General features: G+C 49.2%; 1 protein-coding gene across 1 annotated transcript; it reads right to left on the bottom strand.

The window, feature by feature from the left end:
- Window positions 1-80: 80 nt before the first annotated feature.
- Window positions 81-27,446, bottom strand: BMP3 (bone morphogenetic protein 3). Its single transcript, XM_059385780.1, has 3 exons — window positions 26,798-27,446; window positions 10,800-11,707; window positions 81-4,234 (listed from the first exon to the last, which is right to left on the bottom strand). The coding sequence occupies exons 1-3, from the start codon at window positions 27,120-27,122 to the stop codon at window positions 4,043-4,045; spliced, it is 1,425 nt and encodes a 474-aa protein (XP_059241763.1). The 5' UTR covers window positions 27,123-27,446; the 3' UTR covers window positions 81-4,042.
- Between the last annotated feature and the right edge of the window lie 467 nt (window positions 27,447-27,913).

Genomic DNA, 27,913 nt, shown 5'->3' with positions numbered 1-27,913 from the left:
GAAAATGTTCAACTCTGTGCCCAACCTCTGTAACTTCTTTTCAAACGCAGCACAGTATAGTAGAGAAGAATGGGGAAGCATTCAATTAAGCAATTTTTATTTTCATATTGTATAATGAAAAGCTCTCCATTACAGGAGGAAAATGATACAAAGTCAGCAAAACTTATCCATCAGTAGTGACGTGTCTTGCACAGTCTCACTGCGACATGTCCCAGCAGTGGATTTGACTAAAGAACCAAATTTCACTTTCCATGTAATAACTATAGTAAAAAGAATTTCTTCTCACCATCTAAGGATGAAAATTACCATTATAGAAAAGCAACAGTCATTAAATAAATTAAAAGCATCTTTAAAGTTTTCCCATATATATATATGTGTATATATATATAATATATATATTTTTTAAATTGCCGTCAACTGTACAAGCATTAAATTCTGAACTAACACATTTACAGAAACTAGTGTGAAAAGCTGAGGAAGGTTTGGTTTTTAGAAAAGGGGGGTCATTTAATCACCTATAAACTACATTAAAATATGATTCTCCAGGGGGGGAAAAAAAGCTGTGCAGAGAAGTCAGATTTATCCAAGCTTTCTTATTTAATTTCGTATCTAATCTTACACATCACATGTGCATAGCTATTCTTTAACCCAACCTTGATTCAAAAAGAAGTCAATAAGCAGATGTTAGTTACTTGTTAGCACAGAGAAAAGTGAAAGCAGAAAGACTCAACCAAATAATGTAATTATAGAAAAAAAATTTTGTGGCAGGGTGGTAATAGTACTATACACATATGATTGTCTATAAAAATATTAAGCAGGTGACAAGAGTTGCTCCAGAAATATTAAAGTAAAAAATCTTCTTTCAATGAATAAATGATCAACAGTTAATATAGAGCTAGGTGAATGTAAAAATGTATCTGGAGAATTGTATTCCTGAGATCTAGGGAATCCAATCTTCCAGTTTAAATTCCAATATCCCAAATCCTGTAAATTATATATTATCTACACTGTTTATAGTAAGATATTTTGAAAATACTGTATTGACATCGGCAGCCCCTGAATATGAATTTAAGAAAAGTTATTGAAAAAAATTTCACTTTTTAAGTGACTCTGTGTGTGTGCATCTGTCACAAGTAGGAATGTGGGTGCACTGGTGGTTGGGAAAGAAAGTGGGGAACGGGACAGAGAGAAGAGGGAGGGAGAGACAGACGCACGACCTAAGACACGTCATTTCTAGACATGATTTCTCTTCTCGCACCATTGCCATTTTTATAGCAGGAGATTTGTAAAAGCCCACGTAAGAATTACACATATATTAGTACCCAAGAAATTGTGAAATAGTCACTCAATTTTCCAACTATTTCAAGTAAACTTTTACTAGTTAAAATATCATTTATTTCAACTCCTTTTACTAAAAAGAAATCTTCCTTTATTTTGGAGGGCGTAAAACTTTTCCTGTTTATAGCATAACACATCTTCAATGTGGTTGTCAAATCATGGTCACAAGGCCACCCAGAAATAACTAACTAGTGGTCAAAAACATATTTTGATTACTGAAAGACTACCATGCACTTTAATTGTGTTGTCATTTTGTTATATAAACTGCTACTTAAAATAAAATCTTACTTAGTTCATACTCATAAGTTTTTATTATTTAGAGGCTTTTCTGCCCATTGTGGCATTTAATCTGTAAAAAGGGTCATCAATTAAAATTAAGAAAGGTAACAGACAGACATCAGGGAAGAAGGCTGAAAAGTAATGCTGGAACTGCTAGAGGAAAAAACTACATATAGAATTTCATCATTTCTACCAACGAAAAAGAAATCTTTATTGAAAGATGGGCTGCCCAGAATAGGGTAGCCACATACCGGCTCGCTTCTATTATATAATTTTGCTTTCAGCCTTCTGATAAAGTTTATTAAAAGTGATTCCATCACCTGTCTCACTTCAAATATCTAACATAGCGCAGCCAGAATAAAAAATGAACTCGGAGAAATCACAGTAACTCCGGCCCCAGAGCTTAACTTACTATTCAGAATGGGTGTTAATAGAAGTTAGCGGAGTTAATAGACACTCACGCCGACCTCTGTGCATTCCGAAAGTGTAAAGAGCCTCTGTTCATGGTAATCTTTGAATGGATTTCTAGGAAGTTAGAAAGTTAGAAATACGACTGAAACCACAGAGAATTCCATACTCACTCTCAAACACTGAAGACGAGCACATTCTTGCCTTTGGTTTATGAGCAGAGCCGGGCAGTGTTTTATCTGCCGGTATCATCCATTCGAGGAAGGTGTGTATGAAACAGCCGGTGTCATACGCCCCAACACGGAGTATCCAAAAGGGCTTCTAGCTCAACCCGTCAACCCCTTCATTGCACTGTGAGGTTGCTGAGGACACACAGTTAACACAGTGCCTCTTACAAAATAAATGCTCAGTAAATATTCATTAAACGATAAACCAAGATCGGAGCTACAGGTAGAGAGAGAAAACCCCACGTCTGCTGATAGTTCATGGTCTCGGAGACGGCTTAGTTGTCTCCAATCAGGTGAGGCTCGACTAAGAGGACGGTGACCCTCCGGCGTGACATCCTCACCAGCCCAGGGTCTGAAAACGTTTTTGTCACCCACGGAATGTAGCAGGAGAGATTTTTGAAACAAGTTTTCAATGAGAGGATATTTATGACAAACGGAAGTGGGGAGAAAAACAAAGTGTCTGTATTTGACTTCCTTCTTTTTGGTGAATAATTTTTAGTGAGTCTGCTCACGTACTGACTTCAAGGCTCAGCCTTGATCCACCTGAAAAGCTGCCTCAACCTGGATGTGGCTGAAGAACGGCATCCCACATGTGACTGTGATTCATTCATTTAAGCCATCTGTTCTCAAGCCTTGGTATCTATGGATTACTTCACAGGAAGCCAAGGCATATCCAGAGAAGTACAATTTTAATCAAAATTTAAAAATTCAGTTGAATTTTTGTGTTTTAAAGATTTTATTTTTTTTTTTACCTGACAGAGAGAGAGTGAGAGAAGGAACACAAGCAGGGGGAGTGGGAGAGGGAGAAGCAGGCTTCACGTTGAGCAGGGAGCCCGACTCGGGGCTCAATCTCAGGACCCCGGGATCACCACCTGAGCCAAAGGCAGATGCTCAAAAATTGAGCCACCGGGGTGCCCCTCAGTTAAATTTTTGAATTCAGTTTAAAAGAACAAATGAAGGTACTTGTGACAAAGGATTACAGAAGGGGAACTCCCCCTCGGTCTGAAAATTGGGTTGCTGCTTCCCTTTTCTTGGAGACAATGAAATGAAAATAAGTGTATTTCAAACTGAAGGGCCAGGCTTGTGCTCTTGGATCACTCTCTCCTTCTTGGTAAAGTTCTCATAATTGAATGGTGCTTGCCAGAAGGAGAAAGGAATAAAACAAAGAATCCCGTGTAGGCTGAATTACAAAACTGTGCAAAGCAAACCTTCCTACAGAAGGGCCAGGGCAGCCGGCAACGCACCTGCATCTGTACACCCACACTCAGCACACGCTCTCCGTCATCCGTTCACACAAGGACACATGGAGGACAAACACCGGCAAACAAGAGTCTTAAACATTTCTAAGATAAACATAAATGTTGATTGGATAATTCGGCACTCGCCGAGTCGCTCAGGAATCTAGGGCAGTAAGCCTACTTAGAGATAAGTGAAAAGTTACTGGTGTTTTCCCAACCTATTTTCAAAGCCCATTACAAAAATAAATCAGTGTGTCCTTTAATAGCTCTAAAAACAGTTTGAGTGATCTTTTTTTGTGATTTTTTTTAAAAAAAGAAGTAAATGTCCATATTTACTAAAATCTTGCATTGAGTTACATTCAAAACAAGCACAGTCGTTCTCCTTGGTGGAAATCATCAGTCTATTTGCTCATTATCTTTAACTATAAAAAGATCTTTTGGGGTGAAATGCATTGGCAGTGCAAAAAAAAAAAAAAAAAAAAAAAAAAGGAGGGGGCGTCCATTAAATAAAGTACTGACAGAATTAAGCATCCGTGCGTGTTCTCTGCCAGGTTATCTGCAAGCACAAGACTCGACCGTCATGTTAGGATACACTTTAAGTACCACGTTCTTATTTTCATCAAAGAATAAGATGCTGAGCGAGGACATCTTCTCGGGCACACAGCAAGGCTCCGGGATTCCGGGCACGACCCCCACCGCGCGCACTATGCTCTGGATGGTAGCGTGATTTGATGGCTTCAAAGACTGGAAAAGAAATGGGAGAACATGGGGGTTAGCGTGGGCTGCTTTCCCACCCTTCACTGCCCGTCACCTGAGCTCACCGGCACCACGGCGGACGCGCTTCAGCTCGTCCGTGATGTCACCTGTGCAGTATGAGCTCGGATCACACCCCACCATGACGGTTGTCGTGACCGATACACACATCCGTCACACCGGCTGTGTGTGCATATATACGCGCCAGCTGTGTGTGACCTGCTATCTCACGCCCTTACAACCACAACGACCAGTGTTTATGTTTTTCAAGTAAAGAAATAGTCTCGAAAACTCAAATGACATGTCCAAAGTCGACCGGCTAGGAAGTGACAGAGTGAGGATTTGAATCCAGTTACCTAGACCAGAGTCACTTAATTAAACACAACCTGGTCCCCACACGGGGTGTTAATACGTCCTCGGATGTCTTCCACAACAGGGTTGCAAAACACCCCGTTCGTTCTCGAGTCTACGCTTCCCACAGATATATGATCGCCCCCGCTCTAGGGTTTGACACTTCGCTGTTAAAATAAAACCAAGCATCAAGGAACATTGATCTGTTTGCCAGGATGGACAGGACGGTAATCGCTCTGCACTGTGATTGACCTGGCAGCACAGAGGTGAAGACGACCGCCCCACTGGCCACTGGGGGTCACTGTCGCTCCATGGGTTCTGACTCCAGGCAGCCGAATGGAAATCCCTTTCATGGGGGGCCAAATCCTCTGGGAACAGGGGGCCCGAGGTTATTCCATGGGTATCAGAAGTTGGACCAAAGGTGCCTGGCGAAGTCCTCTCCTGGGAAGATGCCGACACCCACGTGACACAGGCGACTGTCACGGGGCTCCCTCGGGCTCTGCTGCGCCCTGAAGGATGCCCCGTCCAAGCCCAGGACACGCAGGTGTTGTCAGAGCGCTGCAGACCGCAGGACGGACGCCCGCCGCACCGCATCCGTGTTCCCCAACGTCTCTCTTGGGCAGGTGAACCCAGTGTTGTCCCACACACATTTAGAAACAGAAATTGGGCAACTTGCCAGAGATCACATGTCAATTCAGAAGTGAGATTTGAGCCAAAACTCGGGGTTTTTAATTTCAAGACTTCGAGCCATATTTCTCATGGCTGAGAGGGACCTCTGACTTGGTGCTTTAATTTCAACCTCCTAAAGACTCCCATAGGACAACTTCAATAGGTTAAGGCACATACAAACCAAGGGAGAAGGAAACAACACAGAAAGCTGGCATACGACTAAAAGAAGAAGGAGGAGGAGGAGGAGGAAAAGAAGAAGAAAAGAAAAGAAAAGGATTATTTTTGGCAGAGAAAGGGCAAGTCCGATTTGTCTCACCTCATCTTTCAACTTTAATGAAAGAAATTATCCATATATGAAACTTTAACTTTACTGTGAATGGGCATAAACTATTTACATTATGGTCTGAATGGTGGGCAACTGGTTTTTTTTTTTTCCTCTTTCTTCCTAAAAACTTTAAGTATGTGTTGGAAAGGATTATTAACTTTCAATTCGCTTTGCAAAGCAAAGTATGCTTTGTCTATGTCCGATATCGCACGTCATGTGTCTGGCACATCCGTAAACTGTGTAACTGGTACAGACTGTAACTACTGTGCCAGAGAGACCCACGGCCACTGTTTGTGACTTCATCGGTACTGGTAATTTCCAAAGAAAATTTTGCAACCATCCACTTTTCTCTACTGATTTATTCTTAAGACTCAGAGATCCCCAAAGAGTTTCTTTAAACCACAGATTTTCTGACATCATTATTCTGTTATTCTTAGTGTTTTAATGACACTTGTAATATTTAAATTTCATATGAAGTGGATCTATTTAAGCAGAAGGGGTCTCGACTGATCAAAACTGCTGTGTGTTTCTGGTCTCCGGGGCCTGGAACACAGCGTGTGCTGGACACCGAAAAATACTTGCTAAATGGACAAAATACACAAGAAATAACATGCTCTCCATTTTACCTATTACTGTGGAAATTGTTCCCATCAACAAAAATGAGAGGTTCTGTGCAAATGACCCAGAGTAGATACGGAAAATATTCATGGGTGTTTCCTAGGAAAATTCCTGTCTTTTTTTTTTTTTAAGCTCTAACTCACAAATGATAGATTCAGAAACTCGGAGCAGTCTCTGGTGGGCTCGCTGGAATGTAGGCACCGGCCCTTGATTCCGGGTTGGCCTGTCTTATCAGGAACCTTCAATTTGCTAGGGAGTTTCCCCATGTTTCTTCAGTACAGAATCCCCTGATCAAGCCGCCTTTACTGGGAATCATTACGTCATGCACAAAAGATCCATGCAGTAATTGTTTTTCTGAAACAGGTTGCCAGTCTATAATGTTTGTTTTGTTTTAGTTCAGACCATCCTTCTCATAGCTCTCTGCATAGCCTACGAAACCTGTCGTCTGGGTTCTCTCTCTCCCTAGTCTCTGGTTTTGGTTTTTGTTTTTTAGGATTATCTTATTTATTTATTATTTGTCAGAGAAAGCAAGCAAGCACAAGCAGGAGCGGCAGGCAGAGGGAGGAGCAGGCTCCCTGCGCAAGGAACCCCTTGTGGGCCTCGATCCCCGACCCTGGGACCGCGACCTGAGCTGAAGGCAGGCGCTTAACCGAGCCCCCGGGCGCCCCTCTCGCTCGTCCGTAATGAGAGTACCACGTGCCTCCACCGTCAGTCTAGGGGGTTCGGGCGTGGAGGACCGGACACCAAGGTGGAGGGTTTTAGGTCATTTTGTTCAGGCCCCGAGGCTGGGCCTGGAGACTCAGGAAGCGGATTGCGGGTCCATCACGTTCGGCTCGTGTCCGCGCGGGGTCCGCAGGCCCGTGTCCGGCTGCGCCGCGTCGGGGCTCCCCGGGCCTTTCCCAGGTCGCGCGGCCGCCGTTGGCCTCGCCCCGGGCCCGGAGCGGCCGCGGGGCGGGACCCGAGAAAGGCCCGCGGCCGAGCCTGGGGAAGCACCTGCCGCGCCGCGGGTTCACCGGGTTCCGGACGCGCCCGCGACGGCGACGGCGACCGTGTCCTCGCCGGGGCCCCTCGTCGCCCGCGGCCGGGGTCCGCTGCCCGCCCGGCCCGCGCGGCTGCCATCGCCCGACACCGTCGAGCCGGGACCTGCAAGGGAACGCGCGGCGTCTGGGGAGGCGGAGCAGCCCCGCGTCACGGGCCCGGCCGTCGAGGGCGCCCCGAGCCCGGCCCGGAGAGCCCACGGGCGTCCACTCGGGAGCCCCGGGGAAGGAGGGCCGCGAGGGCGCGCGGCCGGGAGAACGTCTGTCCGAGCGTCCGACCGACATCGCCGAGTCCTGCGGCGCCTGCTGGGCCCCACCGGGCTCCTCGGGGTCTGGCCGCAGGCCTCGCTGTCCGCGGCTGTCCGGCCCCTTCTTGCCGGTCGTTCGCTCCGGTGGCCGCGCCGGGAGCCGGGCGGTGACCCGGACGCGTATGGGTCACCCCAGCAGCCGCGGCCTGCGGCCCCGCCCGCCCCGCCGTCTGGTCACCGCACACCCGGGGCCGCGAGGCCTGCAGGGCCGAATGGGCCCCGCCAGGACCTTCCGGGGAGGCCGACCCGAAGGAGGCGAGGAGAGACGGAGAGCGCACTCCGCTCCCGCCGGGCTCGGGTCCCCGCGCTCGCACAGGGACGCCTCCCTTACCCCGGCGCGCCCCGAGTCCGAGTCCGCACAACGCGACGAGGAGCTCAGCCGCTGCGCCACGGCCGTCCTGATTTCTACGGCTCCCCAGGGCTGTCGCGGGAAGAGCTTACGGGCTTGAACCCGCAGGGAGAACCCGACGTTAGGCTCTGTGGTGTTGGAAAAGGGGCTAGAAACGTTGAAGCAGCTCTTTCTTGGCCTAACATCTTGTATTCTCCTGATCCTTCTCGCTATTCGGTCTTTCTGCAGCCCCTGTATTTAATGTCCTGTTCTCCTCCGTCTGGACAACGACCATTACCAATAATGTCAACAGCAAGGATCTGCTGCGTCGAGTGAGGGCCTGCTATGTGCAACGTGTTCCATTTCCCCACAGCTGTCATTACGGAGGTACTGCTGTTTTTATTACGGACCATGGCACCCATTTCAAAGATGATAAAACTAACACCGAGTCGCCCCTTATACAACATGAGTCTGAACCGCACGGGTCCACTTACATGTGAATTTTTTTTATAAACCCAGTATTGTAAATGTGTTTTCTCATATTGACTTTTTCTAAGCATTTTCATTTTCCTAGCTTACTTTATTGCTAAGAATCCAGTACAGAGCACATACAACATAGAGAATACATGTTAATCTACTGTTGCTGTTATTGATAAGGTCTCCAATCAACAGTAGGCTGTTAGTAGTTACGTTACGGATCAAAAGTTATCGGTGGATTTCCGACCACGCAGGGCATCAGGGCCCCTACCCTCCATGTTGTTCAAGGGTCATCTGTATAGAACATGAATAATTCCTCCCCAAAACCATAACTGGTAAGAGGTAGAGCCAAGATTTGAGGTAAAGGATTTAGTTCTCAATGTGGCTACTCAAAGAGGGCTTCGCGGCCCAGCGGCACCAGCAACTGTCAGGAACTCTACTAAAAATGCAGATTCTTAGGCTCTATGCTCAGAACCACTGGATCAGAACCGACACAGCCCCAGGCAAGCTATAGCCACATTAAGGTTAAGCAGCCCAGCAAGGAGCCTGTATGTTTAGTCATTCCACTGCACTGACACACTCAAACCTATCTCTGTTCCTCTTAACTTATCCCTCATAAGTTTTTAAATAATTATGCTTTGGATCATGGAGAACTGTCAGGAAGATCTACCGAAGCAACAGCAGGATTCTGAACAGTCAAGGCAGGCGTAACCAACCGGCGGGCAAGTGGGGGTCACTATTGTGGAGTGGCGACCGGACCCGGCCTCCGGAGGGAGGAGCTGGAAACGCACTGAAGAGCTCCACATGGTCAGGGCTCCCTGGCTCAGGAAGGAAAATCTGGAGTCAGGAAGGAAAACTCCTTCCCCAGGCTACATAGAAGAAGGTACAGTGCACGAGTGTGAGAGATTATTTGGAAGACTCAGTCATCCTGAGTTTAGAGACAGATTTGAATTCATTCCACCTCTCAATGCCGCGAAGCAACCCACACTGTAAAAATTCATCACTGTTACATTCTGCGTCTTTGTGGTGTGTTTCTAAATGCTTCCCTAGTTGGAACAAGTTTTATTTGATCAGTGATGCAGTCTTTATGAATATTTAGAGAAAATAAGGCTGTTTATATCATAGTACATGTACATAATCCTTACTTAGTGTTTAGATTTACGAAACACGGAATCAGCAAAAATCCTCAGGAAAGACAAGTCTTAGATGTAGAAAGCTTGTCCTTCTGAGGTATTCTAGTAAGAAAACGGGGATTTCAATCAAGTTCCTTGCCCTGAGGCTGCCACCTGGCCTTGTTCAGCCAGACCTTCTGCATGTGCTCCATTTAACAACCCAATGGTCATGGGACTAGTAGCACGAGAACAGGAAACGTTAAAGAACTATAAGCAGGAGCTCTTCACTCCTGGAGGAAAAGGATTTTTTCCCTCCGTTATTATATAGCAGCAAAAATTGAAAAACAACAACAACAAAAAAAAAAACCCAACTCTATTCTTTCTCCGAATTTTGATCCTCCTACAGCCCCATTTCACTGTATGTCAGAGATTCAGACTGTTGGAAGCCAAGAACAGAATTTCGGCGATAAGTTTGACTGAAGGCCAGAGGGCACCACTGTCTCTTCCTAACTTTAGATCCAAAGACAGAGGAGTCGCCAGGATGTGCTGTGCAGGCCGAGGCAGGACTGGGGAAGCTTCTGAGGGTAAAGGTTTAGGATACTGAGGCCTGATGGGATAAAGTTGTCTCTGCTGACTTGGGAAGAGACACAGGTAAGCTCTGACTGGTTGCAGTAAGTTTTGGAAGAAACTTACAGGGTCAAAACACCCTCCTTTGCATTCCTTTTTGGATGTTTACTAGGGATGCAGACGAAACACGCACCTGGTGGATTTCATGGAGTGAGTCCCCGGGCCCGGCCTTGATCCCGACCCTGTGGGGTCGGCTCATCCCACAGGAGACCACCGGTGGAGTCGGCTCATCCCACGGGAGACCACTGGTGGGGTCGGCTCATCCCACGGGGACCACTCGTCAAGAAATACCCTACAGGGGCATCACTCCAACTAGTCCTTGCCCGTCCCTCTTCCCACGACATCTAGTCCTTCCCTGACCAGCCCCTCCCAGACCAGCCTTTTGTCCCCTGGGGCTTGTGACTGCGGGCGCCAAGCCGCACAGAGCTGACCACGGCACATCCCTCAACACACGCCGTGTTTGGAAGCACACGAAAAGCACATTTCACACGAACATTTTCCCTCGTATCCTTCTTCAGACCAGTACTGACTTCGTGTTACGGTAACAACCGTTAAGGAAAACACCAAGCCTGACCACGACTGCCCGGTGCGCGCCGGATGCAATCAGTGAGCGTCCAGACGGGTTTGTACATGAAAGCACGCACTCCGTGAGCGTGTCTCTACTCTACCCAAGCAGGAAGGACAGGACAGAGAGCGAGGGCTACCTTGGGCATGGGGAACTGGCAGGTCCCGGAGCAGTAATAGGCGTCAAAGGACTTGGGGGAGATGATCCACTCGCTCCAGCCGATGTCCGCAAAGTCCACCTTCAGGTACCGCCGGGCGCAATTCCGAGGCTCGATCCACTGCTTCCTTCTGGCCTTCTTCAGGGTCTGCTCATCAAACTGGAGCGTCTGGCTCTTCTGGTGAGGTCCCTTTCTCTGTTTCTTTTTGTTTTTAGTCTTCTCTGGGGCCTGAGTCTGAAGGGTCTTGTAGGGTTTCCTCTCCTTCCATGGCCCGTCCTCCCCGTACTGGTCCTCGGCCCCAGGAAGCTCATTGTTCTGCAGAGGGAGCAGGACCCCAGCCGAGCGCTTCTTCCTCCGTTCCATGGAAAGGGCAGCCCTGATATGGCTGTCCAGCGGAGGCGCAGCTCTGGTGGGGAAATTACGGTGTCCTTGTAGGCTTGAGACCACACTCTCCGGCTCAGAAATGGCAGCGTCGTTTGCGTACACCAAGATATAAGGCTCGGGGAAGGGGGACATCTTCTTTGGCAGTGGGTGTCCTTTGGAGGTAATATTAAATCCTATGAGGAACTCCTCCTTTTCCTTGGCCTTCCTCAGGACTTGAGTGATGTCTTTAGACAGCCAGGATCCCAAGTCTCGAGATTTGGCGACCTCTACTGAAAGATGACCCAGGAGTTGACTTTGGTTTCTGTCGGATTTAAGGATCCACGCAGAGAGATCAATCTGTAAGTGCTTCCCCTGCGCCTGCTGTGAGCATCCTCTGGACACGGGACAGCTCAAGCTCACGTTGATGAGCTCCCCGGCACAGAAGTGTAGGGTGGCAGATAACACGTTTTCAGACTTGGTTAGAGAAGTCAGGTTAAAAATGTGCAGTCCCTTGCTTCCAAGGGTTCCTAGGGAGGGGAAAAAAAAAAAAGAAGAAGAATTAACAGGAGTAAACAGGACCCCTACCTAACACCTAACACCACATACAAAACGTAACTCAAAATGAATGAATGACCTAAATACAGAGCTAGAGCCATTACATTCTTAGACGAAAACATACAAGTAAAATATTCAGGGTCTTAGATTTGGTGACGGATTCTTAGATAATGACACCCAAAATAGAAGCTGCAAAGGAAAAATAAATAAATAAATTGAGAAGATGTGTAAATCAGACTGCATCACGACTAACAAACGTTCATGCATCAAAGGACATTGTCAAGAAAGTCTGTCCAACCTAGAGGAGGAAGAAAATATTTTCCAATCATACTGTGGATAAGCTGTGGCACCCAGAGCATACAACTGACTCATATGACTCAACGCAGAAGGCCAAAGACACCCATAAAAAATGGGCAAAAGCACCAAGTAGACACTTCTCTACAGAAGATCTATAAAGGGCCAATATGCACATGAGGAGATGCTCCACATTAACAGTCACTGGGGAATGTAAGTCAAAACCACACTGTGGTACCCTGTGACGTGCGCTTGCCGGGCTTTGGTAATCAGAACCAAAGTAAGTGCTAGAGAGGATGTGGCGGAGAAGGAACACTTGTACATTGCCGGCTGGGAGGTGAAATGCTTCCGCGGCTGTGGAAACATCTGGCAGGTCCTCCAAGAGTCAAACACAGAAATACGATGTGACCCCACAATGCTACTCCCCTGAAGCCCAAAGAAAGGAAAACAGACACTCAGCCAAGTGCACGCGAAAGCTTCCCTGCAGGTACACGGTCACAACAGTCCAAGTGAAGGGCGCGCAAGTGCACCCCGGAGGGACGGCTGGACGGCGGCGCCGTGTCCTCGCGGGAGATGCTTATTTATCCATCCAGTCAACATGTATATATTCTATATAACATACGTGTATATTTACATATAATGTTATAAAATGTTTATATTATTTATCCATAAAAAGTAATGAAGGACTGACACATGCTAGAACGCGGGACCTTGACAACATCGTGTTAAATGAAAGACCCAGACACAGAAGGTCACAGAATGCATGATTGCACTGACACGGAATAGTCAGAGCCGGTAACCCGTAGAGACCGAACGCACAGTGCTGTTTTCCGGGGACCGGAGGCAAGCAGAAGGGGGAGGAAGCTCTTACTGGGTGGGGGGCTTCATTCTGGAATTAAGGAGCTATTTTGAAATTAGTGGTTGTCGTATAACAGTGCGAAGGTACCAAACGCTGAGGACTGTCCGCTTAGAGATGGTTACCTTTGTGCTACGTGAGTCTCACCTCAGCTAGACAGACAAGCAAAAAAAAGAAAACAGGAGTAATTTTCAAAGCTAGAGAAAGATGTGGGGCACCTGGGCGGCTCAGTGGGTTATGCCTCTGCCTCCGGCTCAGGTCATGATCTCAGGGTCCTGGGATCGAGCCCCACATCGGGCTCTGCTCAGCAGGGAGCCTGCTTCCCCCTCTCCCTCTGCCTGCCTCTCTGTCTGTCAAATAAATAAATAAAATCTTTTTTTTTTTTTTTTTTTTAAAGCTAGAGAAAGCTACAGAAAGATTAAAGCAAAGATGAGCCATGTTTACGAATTTGGTTTTTGGTTTTTCTTTTCCTGAAGCAGCACGGATGTGTAGAAGTTGTGACTCAGCAGTGAACTTCCTGCCGTGAGAGCTGAGAGTTCGGGCCCTTCGTTATAAGAGCACCGAGAACCAGTCCTCTAAATCCGGCCCCGGACTGTAATGGCTTCTTATCCGTGGCCGCCGACAGCCTTCCGGTTACAAGCACCGGTGGGGTTAGACTCACCTGGATTCAAGCGGAGGCTCAGCCGCTTCGGGCAAGCTAGGGCTCTCGTTCATAGTTCATAACGCGGAGACCACACCTCCCTCTCCTCCAGCCCGACTACGTGAGATGCGGGTAAAGCAGTTCCCATACAAGTTCTCACTGTTGTTAGTGCTGGCACGGGCTGTACTGCGGGATTGTGTCTTCACCCGCCTCACAGCGTTTACGGTGCAGTGAGGGCTGGTAAGCAAGACCATAGAGGTCAATATTCAGGTAATTTATGTGAAGCAATGAGCCACACACTCAAATTATCCTAAAGCATTAATGCCCGTGTAGAGTCTGCCCGGGGTTTACATCATCCCAAGAACTTAAGAGTTGAATTTCTTCCATGTCGTTTGATGAAAATTATTGAAATTGGTCAATTGTGTTTCAATCCTTCAAACATGAGAGAGAGCGACGGAACAAGAGATTATCGGTCAGGGCAGAGGCTGATGCCTTCTCTTGAGATCATCTACCAAGTCAGTGGTAAGGCTGCGCTTGGACTCAAGAACGCCCTGTCCCGGGATCCGTCACCAGCGTCCGAAGCCTCCTCCGTGCACTTGTTCCTTATACATACGGCGTTCAGGAACATACACGCGATCCTGAAGTTATGTTCCTGATCAGAAACATATTTCAGTAAAAACAAAACATTTTTATAAAGACGTGGAAACTTAAAATGAGTTCATGGAGTCCCCAAGCACAAGGGAAGTGCAATGGGAAACATATTTTACTCATTTTTAACACCATGTGAAGGAAGAGGAGGGAACTGCCATCTGTGCACATTTGTACGATGCATGAGAGCAGGATAATACTTCGCAGACCTTCATAACAAAGCCACGGCATCAGGGCTGTTCGGAGACTCCTGCCTTAATGCATAGCAGTCCCCACAGCGCGTGCTTTGACTCAGACTTCTCGTCGCAGATGGGGGCTCCCAATGGAAGGAGAGGGAGCCGCTGTTCCAAGTATGTTGCAAGCCAGTGGTTGCCCAACAGACCTCTTGGCAGGGAGAGACGGGAACTCCAAGGGGTCTGGTGGTGGTGTCCTAGCGGGTAAGGTAAGGGCACTCCCGCCCCCAACGTTTTGGTTTCAAACGGTTCCTCCTCCTCAAAAAAAAAAGAAAAAAAAAATTCCTTCTTCCAAACATGTTTCCAGACACCTTGTGACCTGCTGTGAAGCAGCTCCCAGCCCTGTGTCTAATCTTCAATGTCCTCTCGTAAATCTGCCCCCCGCCTCTGGTGGTGCTTTCAGTGTAGCTCGGCACACGATTTCCAAGTCGCCCAGGCCCAGCGCCACCACACCCACTCGCTGTCCTTGGGCAAATAACCAACCCAAGCTCCGTAAGTCTGTCTGCTCCTCTGGGAAAAGAGCCCAATTGCATCAAAGGCAGGGGTGTGAGAATTAATCGACACGGGGCAGGGAACGCACCTTGCACCCGGGAAAAGCTCTGTGAAGGCTCGCTAGCCAGCACTGCCCTGTCCAAAAGAGTCGCCGTTTACAGCTGGACTGAAATGCGCTGTAAGAGTAAAATACACTCGGGATTTCACAGACTCAGTTCAAAAAAGAATATAGAATATCACACGGCCAGAGGTTTACATGGACCGCACGCTAAAATGACAAGACTCAGATGTCTTGGGTTGAATATTATGATAGTGTGATTTTATCATAAATATATATGTTTGGTCCTTGTCCCCTGCCTGGCTCAGAGATCCTAAAACCCTTGGTCATTCCAAAGAGCACCACACCGGTGCCTTTTGTTACGTTAATGAGGCGAATTTAGAGGCCTGATAGGGAAAGGGTTTGGTTGCCCCCAGAGCCAAGCCACTGATTAGAGGGTTGATGCTTTAGCCCCATCCCTGATCAGGGAGGGAAGAGGAGTGGGAGACAGAGCCTCCCCAAGGACTTAAAGCACCACGCCTGTATTAGGAAGCCTTATAAAGCCCCAAAGGAATGGGGTTCAGAGTGCGTCCATGTTGGTGAACACATGGAGATTTTGGGAAAGCAACATACGGGGGGAGGCATGGACTCTCCACCCCTGCCGCACACCTTGCCCTCCGGACCTCTTCCATCTGGCTGTTTCTGAGTTACATCCTGTTCATATAAGCTGGTAAGTCAGAAAGCAAACGGGCTTCCTGAGTTCTGCGAGCTGCTCTAGCAAATTAATCAAAACCCAAGGAGGGGGTTCCTGGGAACCTCCAATCCGGACCTACACTCCAGGCGACGACCTGGGCTCGTGATCCGCCTCTGAAGTGGAGGGAGGTCCTGTGGGGTCTGACGTTATCTCCCGGAGCCAGGGTAGGATTCTCAGATACCCCGCTGGTGTCTGACAACGGAGTGTCAGTGCGGGCCACTTCTGACCCAAGTCACCCACACCAGAATCAGGTGCAGAATAGTTTCAGTGTAATAATATATGATTAAAATTAATGTCAGTGGTTGCTTCCCATATTTTTAAATGTGGACATCCAAAATTTTAAATTACGTATGTGGCTCACGTTTGTGGCTCAGATGACATTTCTACCGGACAATGGCAGTCTAGGATAACTGTCACTTTTGTCGTCATATAGTCCAGAAGGAAAAGAAAAAAAAGCATTTTTTTTTTCCCACGTGCAGAGAAGAATTAGGATTTTGCTGAGCATGAATCCTCGAACCAGAAACTAAGTTGGGCAAAAGACTCCCTTCTCGGAATGCAACAGGCTTTCCTTTACCAAGAACATTAGACAAAGATAATTTCGGTAACTGCTTTTTAATTTTCCCTCCAGCTGTGGCTAATCGGTTCAGTCTGCAGTCCGAGGTCTACGATTAACAAACCGCTCGACGACAGAGCCCGAAGAGTTAAACGGGCAGGTCAGCAACAGTGCTTCCTGGCACCGTGATTCCAGACATGGCTTCAGTGGTGTTGTTTGTGTAGGACGCAAGTACATCCACTACAGCCAACAAAGAACCAGAACCGAAGCAAAACAAATGTTCCGCATTAACAAACACGAGTTGAACATCTAGGAGGCGCTGGCCCCTGGGCTGGGTCTCGGCCGCGCAAACGTCCACTGCGGTCCACGCTGGTGGTGGAAGGAAGTGGGGGGGGGGGGGGGGGCCGAGAAGCAAAATGGGGGTAACTGTGCCACAAGGATCCTACTTGCTGTCGAAGGTGTTAACTACGTTCTTGGAGCAGCACCAAAGCGAGCATTTAACTCTGCCAGAGTCAAGGGAAGAAGCGCACACGGGGAACCAGACTTTTCAGAATGAAGGGAGACAAGGGTGATGGGGGTGGGAATCGGAAGGAGCCTGCGCTGGCAGCAGGCAATGCTGCACAGCCAGAGGCTACTGCATAGCAATAGTCCCTGTATTTTAAAGAGAAATTTACTACGTCCTAAATTAATCTAATCCTAACAGACATCGAAGCTGCCAAAATTCAGAAAAGGAACGGCCAGCTCCTATTCAGCTCCTAACTCGAGGTCCCATTTTATTCCTAGGCCCAGCACGTGACACTTGACCGTTCCTACCCAGACCGGGGGGCGCCGCATGCTGGCCGTTCCAGGTGACCTGCTCTCCCACTCTGGTTTAACAACACGCTCAAGCATCCCGCCAGAACAGGTCTTGACTTCCCCAACCCATCCTGTATTTTTATCTTCTTTCACCTTAAAGTACTCAGTTTCTGGGCAAGTTAATACTCTTTCCCTCCAGAGGACCCGACCAGTACGTGGTATTTACAGAGGAAGAGACGGGGGTACGAGATAGCGAGCAGCTGAGCCAGGGAGTACCGAGAACTCCGTAAGGAGCCGGACGCCGCCCTGCAGAGGGACACGCGTGATAACATCTACTGAGTGACGCTCACGCTTCTTATTTGACAGATTTTGTAAACTGACTTAACTTTCCCAACTAGAGTCCTCACACGTGTAAGAGCAGGAGCTCCGCGGCAGGCGTCTCTGCTCTCCGGCTGGTACCGGTCCAGCCACAGCTCGGTCTCCGTGCCCGGAAAATGCCGCGGCTCGGCGACACCCTGACACGCACCTGTTTGGAATTACTGAAGTAGAAACCGAGGTACGCCTGCTGAGTAGTAACAACACACTGGCATAAGGCAACCACAATGGTGGGTTTTTCCAGGTTAAAGAACAATCGCGTGTGCGTCTGCAGGCGGCCTGCAGTCCTCGGGCACGAGGAGCCCCTCAGCGCCGCACCCGCGAGTGACGTCTGGGCCGCGTGCTTCATTCTGAACGCCTCGTTCTGACCAGTTCGTCGGTGCGGGGGAGAGCAGCAGCCAAGATGATGAAGCGTCTGGAAACTCTGCCTTACGAGTTTGAATTCAGTAAACAGAGGATGCACGGCCTGCAGGAAGAAAACAACGGTTTTGCCGATGGCATGAAAACTGTTGACAAATACGTGAGGGGCTGAAGGGGGGGTGGTCCCAGGGTTGTTCTTTCCAGGGTCAGAGACGGGACTGAGGTCTAAACCAGACCGGTGCACGGAGGCAGAATCCCGACGGGTACGTGTAAGGAATGACTTTCTAAGTGTGGAGTATGGCGGTGAGGCCCGTCGGGGAGACTGGGCTCCCTGCGACAGTCCTGATTCCGACGACGGCAGGAGGACACCCTCACGGGAGGGAGGGGGCAGAGATTCACGGGGTAACAACCTCGCAGGTCGCCCCGAGGAACGAGGCTTCTTCATTTTCCAGCTCTTGCTCGGACACGGTCGATGCTGAAGCTTTGCTACCAACAGGTGGAGCTGTTTTCTCACGGTCGCCGGCGGGAGCCCGGGGGAGCTTCCTCGCGGGGAACGTGCCGGCCTCTAGTTAGGATTTGCCAATGGCCTTTATCCTCTTACTTTGACTTTTCTAGAGTCAAAGGATCTGTGACTTGCAAGAGATTCAGTCGTCAGGTGAGTTTCAAGTTACCCTCCTCTCGGCTCAGCTGTCAGGACGTGGCACCTGCCGCCGCTTCTCCCTGCAGTGGCTTCGTCCCCCTGTTCTGCTTCATACTCCAGACTTGGTTTTTTAGGGCAGAGGGGAGGCCCCACCTCCTGAGGTGGGCTTGTCATGCCAGCGCACTCCTTCTGTTGGAGCCCGGCATCGAACGTGACTCTCCTAGCACCCCTGCTCCTTCCTATGGCCATATACTCCTTACAGGAAGATCCTGCTAACCTCATGGGACCGACTCCTCAGCCATACGCACTGGGCTTGACTCTAGCGCCCTGCTCGGTAAGTGCTTCTTTCACAAATAAACAGACTGAGTCCAACCGATCCACGCAGAAATGCAAACATGAGGCACCTGCGAGTTACCTTTGGAGAGTGAGTTAACCAGCTCTTAACAGTACAGACTTTCCTCAGAGTTTGATTCGTAGATAAAAGCAGAAGATTTATTTCTGTTTTCATCTGAAAACAAAGCACCTGAGCCCACTGAGACCAGGGACACAGTGAGGAGGCTACAACTCAGGACCGGCCCTGTCGCCATCACGAGGGTTCAGCCCCTGGCCCGGAGCCGCTGGGGCGGTGCCCGGGGAGTGGCGAAGTGGAAGTTCACCTTCCTGCTGGTCCACACAGAGCGTTTTCAAGAGGACTTAGAACACACGATGGAAAGCTTTCTATGTAAAGTCTGATTTTAAAACAAATAGACTAAATGAAATCTTGATGATTAGTTAAATCCCCAGAAAGCAGGGAAAACATTTTAGTCATACAGAAAATATGTAAGTCAGGACAACGTTTTTTCCCCCTACTTCTTTCTCCAAACAAAGTACAGCTGCGAGAAATGCCAGGGGTGCCCAGGACAGAGCCGAGCTCACCCCCAGTCACGGCTGAGTGCTTGCCGTCACCCAGTGAGAAGACAGGGTCGCTCAGCTACCTCGAGCTCCCAGGCAAGGCAAGACGGAGACTTCCTAGCTGGAACACAAAGTCATAGCATTTGGGTTCTCCTTACAGAGTGCCAGTCAAACGACTGAGTTTTCTGGAATTTCAAGACAGCCATTCTGTGTCCAGAGTAAAACGTGGCCAAGGATGATCTAAGGTATGTTTCTCTGGAAGAGCGACATGTTCGTCCATCAGTTTATCTACTCTTAGCCGCCGCCGAAGGGCATTCCTAGACCGTGAGCTCTCGGAGGGCCGACTCGAGCCCCAGTAAATCGTTGAGCTCCTAGTGCTGTGCGCGCTCTGGAATATTTATATCCTGAAAAATGTCTGTCTGATTTGTTGAGTGAACAACTGTGTAAACTTACCAGATTCAAAATGTTTCCTACTTAACACCAAAGTGAAAATACTTTCAAGTCGTTTCAACTTTCCGAAGTCAGCAGAAGCCCTTCTTGGGTAGAGGTACCAAACGGCGTTTCCTCTCAGTTCGTTGGAAAAGAGGCATCATTAGAACCGTTGTATATGGAGAAGACGTACTGGGACCGGACCTACACATGGTAAAGTGCCTCATGGGAACGTCATTCATGGCAAGTTTATTTTTTAAAGTTTGTTTTTAAATGATCCTTTGGTTGGCTGATAGCCTTTCTACTATCTCTTCTTATCCAGTCCCCTGGACATCTAATTCCACTCAACTGAAATATTTACTGAGCGCCTGCTCCGTGGCCAACTCTGCCGGGTCCTCAGAACACAAGACGTGCTTCAGATGTGCTTCACAGATCCCTGTCCCATATCTTCTTCCACCAAATCTGTTAGGCCCCAAACTCTCTGCAGCTGTGGAAGGAGGATTCGAAGTCTTTATTAACTTCCTTTGAAGTCCACTCCAGAGAAAAAACTGCCATAAAGACGGAGATTTACCTTCTACCGTGAGAGAAGCTCACCATTATGGAAATGAATAAACCATTTGTCCACAGAGAGGCCCACGAAAGTGCCGGATGCGACCAGGACTTACACATTAGTCAATCCTGGATTTCAGATGCTGTTTTAAGATCCCCAAAACTTGAGGGACATGGGCTTGACAAGTGTGTCTCAAACATGCGTCAGAATCAGGTTGATGGCTTGTGAAAACAGAGAGTTCTGGGTCCCGCCCCCAGAGTTTAACTTGGACGATCTTGGGTGGGCTGGAGAATCCCACGAAGCTCCCCGGTGATGCCGATTCTGCTGACCCAGAGATGGCACGTTAGAACAATTCTCCTCAAGAAATCACTCTAAAAAGGTGCAGCTCTGCTCCATTCAGCTGCCAAGGTCAGGACAGAAACAGTAACTTCTTAAATGTAGGTTTGGGGTATCTCAGATTGTGTCACAAGAGGGCTGTCACCTCCTTCTACTCACATCAGTGCTGAGATATTATCCTTTGTACCAGAGACAATTACACATGGTCAGCAGGTCAGGTATGTTTAAGGCTTGTGGGAAGCTGGAGAGAGATACCTTTTACGATATTAAGAATATCTCATTTATAGAGAGCTTCTAACCATTTCATGCATTTTCACATTCATTATCTCAGTTGAGTTTTAACATCTTTCTGTGAGACTGGCACAGCAGGTGTGACTTAATCATTTGATAGATGAAGAAACGGAGTCAGCACTATTATCTTCATTAGTTGGCAGTTCAGCCACGATTAGTCATTAGATTTCTTAACTCAGCCTCAAGGAATAGAAAAAGTAAAATACCAGGAATCTCTTCTGTACTTGAAAACCATGTTCCTTTACATATGCCTAAGTACAGCAGTTACACTTAATTCGGATCATCTACAGCTTAATTCCATGGGTGGTTTTAGTTTTAAAATACCCTTTAAAGGAAAACAAATAAGATAATGCTGGGTCTCGGTTGTTTTAACTGTAAAATCGGAAGATTGGACGAAGGATCTTGTATTTCTACAACTATCAGATGCATTTATTTTATAAAAAGAACATTTAATAGAATTCACTCAGTAAAGTAAGAAGTATTTATGGACGATGGTAATATGGCAGCATGAGCTGGTCCAAAAATTGTATTCATACTGTGCCCAAATAAAATCGAGGCACTGCATTTACTGTGGTTCTTTGTCTGGAAATGATGGCCTTAAAGTTCCATCACTGAAGGAGTCAGTCAACACACCATGCTCAACGGGCTCCGTGACTTAGGGGCTTAGGTGTTTTAAATGAATGCAGACATCTATGCCTTTAAACTTGCCATCCCTAAAAAGTGTGTCACCGAAAGTCCTACTTGAGGTACCAGTGTGCTGGGACACAGCCGCTATGAGCCTGTGAAGAGACCAACAACCTTGTGCATTCCTAAATACACTCCCTAGCTGAGCGCTCTTCTCGTGCACTGTCGTCAGGACTGCTGTCCAGGGAACTATGGTCCTGCATACGTGTGTCCCTCGACTGATACCGGGTCAGTGTTTCCATGACAGGATTCTGTGTTCATGGGTTCGGAATCTAATCATTACAACGCGCTTTGAATTGGAGCTTGGCAGGGGGACGTGCAAGCTGAGACTATTCCAAATTCATTTCCACCACTCCCACCAACATCAGATCAGTGATACAGATTGTTAGGATATGCAAATTGAATAGATGGGAAAACCATCCACATTTGGGGAGGAAAGTTCTGATGTAGCGAACAAAACAAAACAAAACAAAAACCCTCCTGAGTAGCGACTAGAAAGTATATGCAAAGTTGCTCAATTATTTTCAGGAGGCTTTTTGATAGGAACAATTTTTATTGTTCTCATAAGTACAACAAACACGGGTGATTTTAGAAGGGATATGATAGGTGTCTTGAGTGCATCTTTCATCAAGATATTAATGGTGATAAAACAAAGTGATGTGTAGGATCTCCTGTGAATTCCTCCACAAATAGAGCAGCTTTTCTTTTAAAAGCACGACGCTAGCTGTGAAATGATGAATATTAAGAAATAGAAGATGTCTTCCTATAGAAGAGAACAGTGGCTGCGAATTCATAAAGAAATCAAGAGAATGGAAATTTCATGACAGACAGACTCTACAATTAGAGTCAGAGGAGTTGAAAAGGTGAAAGCAGGAAGGTGGTCCCCACAGGAACAGCGTGAGTAAACATCCTGAGATTGGTGCTCACCGGGAAGTGAGGAATGAGACAGTTCTCAGCTGTAATATTCACTTAAATTTTGTGTATCTTCCGTTTCTGAGAAATTCGGAAGGCACTGAACCACCGTTTCCCCAACTTGGTATCTTAGAACCACAATTTTCTAAAATGCTCTCAGGGGGAAAATGACTCACTCTCCAGAGGACTCACTAGTATTTAAAGCCCCAAAAGTTCCCAAAGCAAGTAAAAATGATCGTTTTTTCCGATCCTGTTTGACCATGGGACCCAATTATACATAACACCTGCTAACATCTTCCAAAGACCCCTTTTTACCAAAGTTTCTCCTAGAAAATTAGACTGGACTGTTAGAAATAATAGGTTTTGAGATGAGCTCACTATGTTTAAAAATTGTCTGGTAAATACATCATGACATCCATTTCTTCTTCCATGTAAGGGGGGTTGAGCCTGCTTTCCTTGAAGTCTCTCTTCAAATACAAACTTGTAGAACTCCAAAATGCGCGAGCAGATTTGACATTCATGTCCCTGCTTCATTTCTAGAGATACCAGAACTGGGCCAAACGCTTACAGAGGTCCACTGTTTAGATAAAATGAGTGTAACCCTCCTAATACATTCTTAATTACATATATATTTTTGATGGATAAATATATCCTGAGTGGATTATCTACTTAGGGGACTTTTTAATTGACCCTTATAGTCCCTTGGTCTCTTTGAGTGTGGCTAACTATACTAAAAAGCTAGATTTAAATAAATTTTTCATGTAACTCATTCTCTTTCTCTTTTTCGTTAGTATGGATAATCAAGCATTCGTGGCATTATGGATTTTTAAATGTCAGAGATTGTAAAGCTGCCTGGCCTATTACAGTAAAAACTTCATCAGGGGCTATCCTGTATTCAAAGTAGTGTGTAATTCGAAGCAGCTGCGCACCCAGCTCCCTTTCTCCAGATGCACGGTTGTCCTTTGAATGAGAACATTAGATAACCTGGGTACTCATTAATTTCAAGCCTAGTTTCTGGGTGCCAGAGATTTTAAGGTAACTGTATCTTAGTAAAGTCATCCTGGTCCCTTGCCATTAAACCCATCAAAAATAATGTTCGCTCACTGACCCGTGTACCTTACAGGACGCTCATTCTGCCCTCACCTCTGCCTTTTCCAAAGCCTTATATGTTTGCCTTGCCCTTCAGAAACACATCAAATGGTAATTTTCATTTTTAAAGAGTTTTGGTCACCTTAGGAAACACTGTCCCTTCAAATCATTGAATGACAAGATTCACTTTACGGTCTTAATTACCTCAATTTTCTTTTATCCATGAAGTCTGTGTGATTTTTTTTAAGTGACAAATATCCACCGAAATATAATCTTTTTGTAGTTACATGTCATTAGGTAAAATAATGATACTTTCCTATTAAGAACACGTGTGCTTTAATCACTTTTCCTGAAGAAGTTAAATTTATGAGTAGGGGAATGATGAGACACTAACGAGCACAAAGTCTGCATCTTCAGATCAGCCAGGAAGAAAGCTCATGCAAAATACTCTTCTTTTATTACAAAGTAGCCCAGGACACCTTAAACTAAGAAGAGAATAAAATCTAACTTCATATACCTCTTATCTTCCTTCAGGACGGTATATTTTGATAGAGCTAAACTTCTCTGTCATCGACAGTTTTGTAAATTACCTTACACGAAAGGAAAGAGAAAACCCATCTTTCTGTAAGCCCTCACACATCACAAAAAGACCGAGGAGTGTTCCAAACCTCGGGTTTTGGCACACCCTCGGCATAGCACGGAGGGAGGAGAAAGTGTACTTAGGATCGATGCCACCCACCATCCAGTAATGGTTTAAGTAGAAAGTAATCAGAGGGATACCACAGCAGCTAAATTTCAACCAAAGATATTCTAGGTTTAGAACAATAAATAATTTTAATCAGGTATGTTCCAAGGAGCAAGCAGGGCTGGAAGGCTGTAAGTCAGCCTGGATAAGCCCGTGGAAAGTCCGCCCTTCAGCCGCCACCCCACATACCCAGCAGACCACCTGACCCTCCACTAACATTCGGGACGTCGCTGCTGCAGAGAAACCCATAGGCTGTGAAACCCAAACACCACAGACTAGAAAACACATCTGATTTATTAAAGCAGACAGCATCTTTCACCCACATCGGAACACAGTCACAAGACAAAGAGTGTTCTGGAAACGCTGATATGGATGAAGGAGAGGGACACGTGAAAGCCTTAGCACCTTCCTGAAGTCGTGCCTTCCCGGAGCCAGGACCGCCTTATAATAAGGGCTTTTGAGTGTGCCAGTAACCAAACACGCTTGGAAAGGGTCCAACACGAACCACCTCTCCAGGAGTCTCCATCCAATGCAGTAACACGACACTTCAGCTTCCACAAAACCAGTGTCTACAGTTGATGAATAAGTCATTAAGACCGTCTCCGGGATGCGAAAGGGATTACTTTTCTTATCAGGGCACACAGCCTTGTATATATGCGTCAGGCTGCCATCCCTCATTTCCAGGGACTTCTGGCCTCCCTATCAGAGCTTGTCATTTGCGGGTGTAAGACCCGTGAGGCTGATCAAGGGCACTAGAAATTATAGTGCACAGAGTGAGCCAAAGCCCCAAAGAACACGGCCCACCTTATTCAAACCCTTACCCATCTCCCACGCACCTGGCACTCAGCCCACGACAGACGGACAAACAACCAGGCAATGGGTGTGAGTGAAAAAACGCACATTCCACCTCCCAAACTTGTGATTCAGACTAAAAATGAAACTTGTTGATACAAAAAGTACTACTCCTCTCTTGGGTGCTTTAGCTACTCCCTGGGAATATCACCGAGAAAATGACGTCAGGATAAGAGCAATCCGAGTGCATCTTCAGGACGGCCGCCTGCCTTACCGAGCCCACGTCCTCCCCATCCCTGCGGCTCCCACACCGCGCCTGCCTTGAGCTCTGCCCCCGGAGTTGCACGGAAATAAACAGGGTATGCGCTGGTGTGGTCAGCGGTCAGCCTCCTGGAGGGGCTGGCCGGCTGTGGAGAACTCCGAGAAGCTTCCTGTTCCTTCGCAGAGGGCAGCCCCTTACAGAGTACGCTCAGGGTTTTAGGAAGACAGTGAAATCTGGCCCAGCTCCTCTGTCAGAAAGCATAACTCACAGTTACTGGGAGTCCTGCCTGGGGCTCTAGAGTGTATTCACAGGGTCAGCCTAGGGCTTTCCTTGATGGATGCTCTGGTTTTCCTTTTTCCAGGAGTCCTACCTATCAAAGCTCTGGGAGATTTCTTTCTAGTGATTCTGACAGAACTGACAGAGCGCGAGGCAAGGCCTCCTTCCTTGAAGATTCTTGGCTATTTTTCAACGGTTCACTGGAGGCTTTGCAGTTGCATTTCCCTGTGCCATGCCTGCAGTGAGCAGAAAAAGCCTGATGCGTCCTCAAAGCATATAAACCGAGTCAGTGTCCAGGAAACTTTCCCTCAAGCTGTTGGCACAAGGGAGGCAGGCTGATCCCTTAAGTTACTGGCTTCCCCACAGGGGACCGGAGGAACCTTGCTAAGCCACGAACTTCGAACTTCGGCCCGCAGGGATCTGTGTTGACACGGGATGAGCAGATTTTCCGGGCAGGTTCCAGGAGGTGCCCGCGTCCACCGCCGCCCGCCCCCGCGCTCCCCCGGGGCGGCATAGGTGCAGCCCCCGTCTGTCCCGATGGGTTTAAGGAATCGGAAACCGACCACCTGGGTTAGTTTTTGTGTTTGTCACCACGGGACTGTGAGAGGGAAAGTGTCCAATTCAGGAGCACAGGGGACGCGAGTCAAGAGGCGCGCACGGTCTGGAGAAGGGACTGTCTCGAAGGCGAGGGGAAGGCGTCCCGTTCGAGGGTGACTTTTCCCTCTGGTGCCTTGGGGTTGGCATGGAATGACATCTGCCTTCGGGGCAACCTGGCTCGGGCCCAGCGCCGGGAACACCCGCAGAGGCGCTCCGGGGTGCGCAGACCCCAGCGCAGGAGGGCTCTGCGGGGCGCGGGGGAGCCCCTGCCCCTCCCCGGGCCGTCCGTCCAGCCCCCCGCGACCTCCTTGGTGGCTCTGCAGATCCCCTCTCGGTCCAGGCTCTAAACGGGGGCTCCTCGCTGGCCGGACGCGGGGTGCTTGGGGACCGAGGGGGCTCGGTGGGCCAGTGCGGAGGCTGAGAGAGCGGCTCCGGTGGCATCAGAGAGCGGAGGGCAGGCGAGGAAGCTGGGGGGGGTGTCCCCGAGAAATCCGGGCGGGACCGCGGGAAGGGGGCGCCGGGGGCACTCACCGGCTGCTCCGGCTCGGAAGCTGCGCACCGTGTTGCCTTCGCGCAGGGGCCGGGGGCGCGGGGGCCGCGAGCCCCGCTCCGAGGACCCGGGGGTGCGCTCCGCCTCGGCCGCGCCGCCGCCGCTGTACCGGTCGTAGAGCCGCAGCATGTGCGCGGACACCGGGTCGTGCGGCCGCAGCGCGGGGCCCGGGTCGGCACCTGCCGCGCGGTCGCCGGTCGCAGCGCCGCGGGGCTCCGGGACGCTCTGCCTCAGCCGGTCCCCGCGCGCCAGGCCCGCGCAGAAGCAGCCGAGCCACAGGCACAGCAGCCGGCGCGCCCCGGCCATGGCGAGCTCCGGCCGCCGCGCGTCCTCTCCGCGCGTGGCGGGGGCGGGGGACGTTCCGGGCCACGAGCGCCCGCGACGGCGGAGGCCGGGACTCAGGTGAGCCGGGCCGGGGGCGCCGGGAGCTCCGCGCACTGCCCGAGCCGGACGCCGCGAGCCGCACTTCGGGCGCCGACCGACCGCGGCCCGGCAGGTGGCTCCCCGGGCGCGCCGACCTCTCCGGGACGCGGGCGAGACCTCGGCGCGGGCGCCTTCGGGTCTGTCTTGTCCTCCCTGCCCGTCTGGTCCGGAGCGCCCGGCCGAGGCGCCGCGCAGGGGGGAGGCGGCCGCGCGGGGCGGGAGCGGGGGCCGGGGCGGGGCGGGGGCCGGAGCGGGGGCCGGAGCGGGGCGGGGGCGCCCGCCTGCCTCTTCCAGGGACTGGAGCAGCTGGTGCCGCGGCCCGAGTTTTGAGTGTGCGTGTGCGCGCGTGTGTGTGTGCGTGTGCGCGCGTGTGTGTGCGCGTTGGAGAGGCGCGAGCCGCCTCCTGCTCCGAGCGCGCCGGCCTCGCCCCGTCCCTCCCGGCCGCGCGGCCCCTGCTACGAGCGGCGGCGCGGGACGGGGAAGCCACGGCCGACCAGCAGGGGGAGAGAGAGGAGAGGAAGTAGGGGTGGGTGCCGGGGAGAGGAGGGGAGGGAGTGCGCGGAGGCCGGGCAGGGGACGGGGCGTTTCTCCGGACCCCGTGGAGAGCGCGCTCGGGTCCGGCCTCCGAGGGGCGGGGGGGACGCGCGTCCGCCCGGCTCCCTCCTCCCCGGACG

Source organism: Mustela nigripes, chromosome 1 (genome assembly GCF_022355385.1).
Source record: "Mustela nigripes isolate SB6536 chromosome 1, MUSNIG.SB6536, whole genome shotgun sequence".
Classification (NCBI taxonomy): Eukaryota; Metazoa; Chordata; class Mammalia; order Carnivora; family Mustelidae; genus Mustela; species Mustela nigripes.
This window is presented reverse-complemented; position numbering and strand designations above follow the sequence as displayed.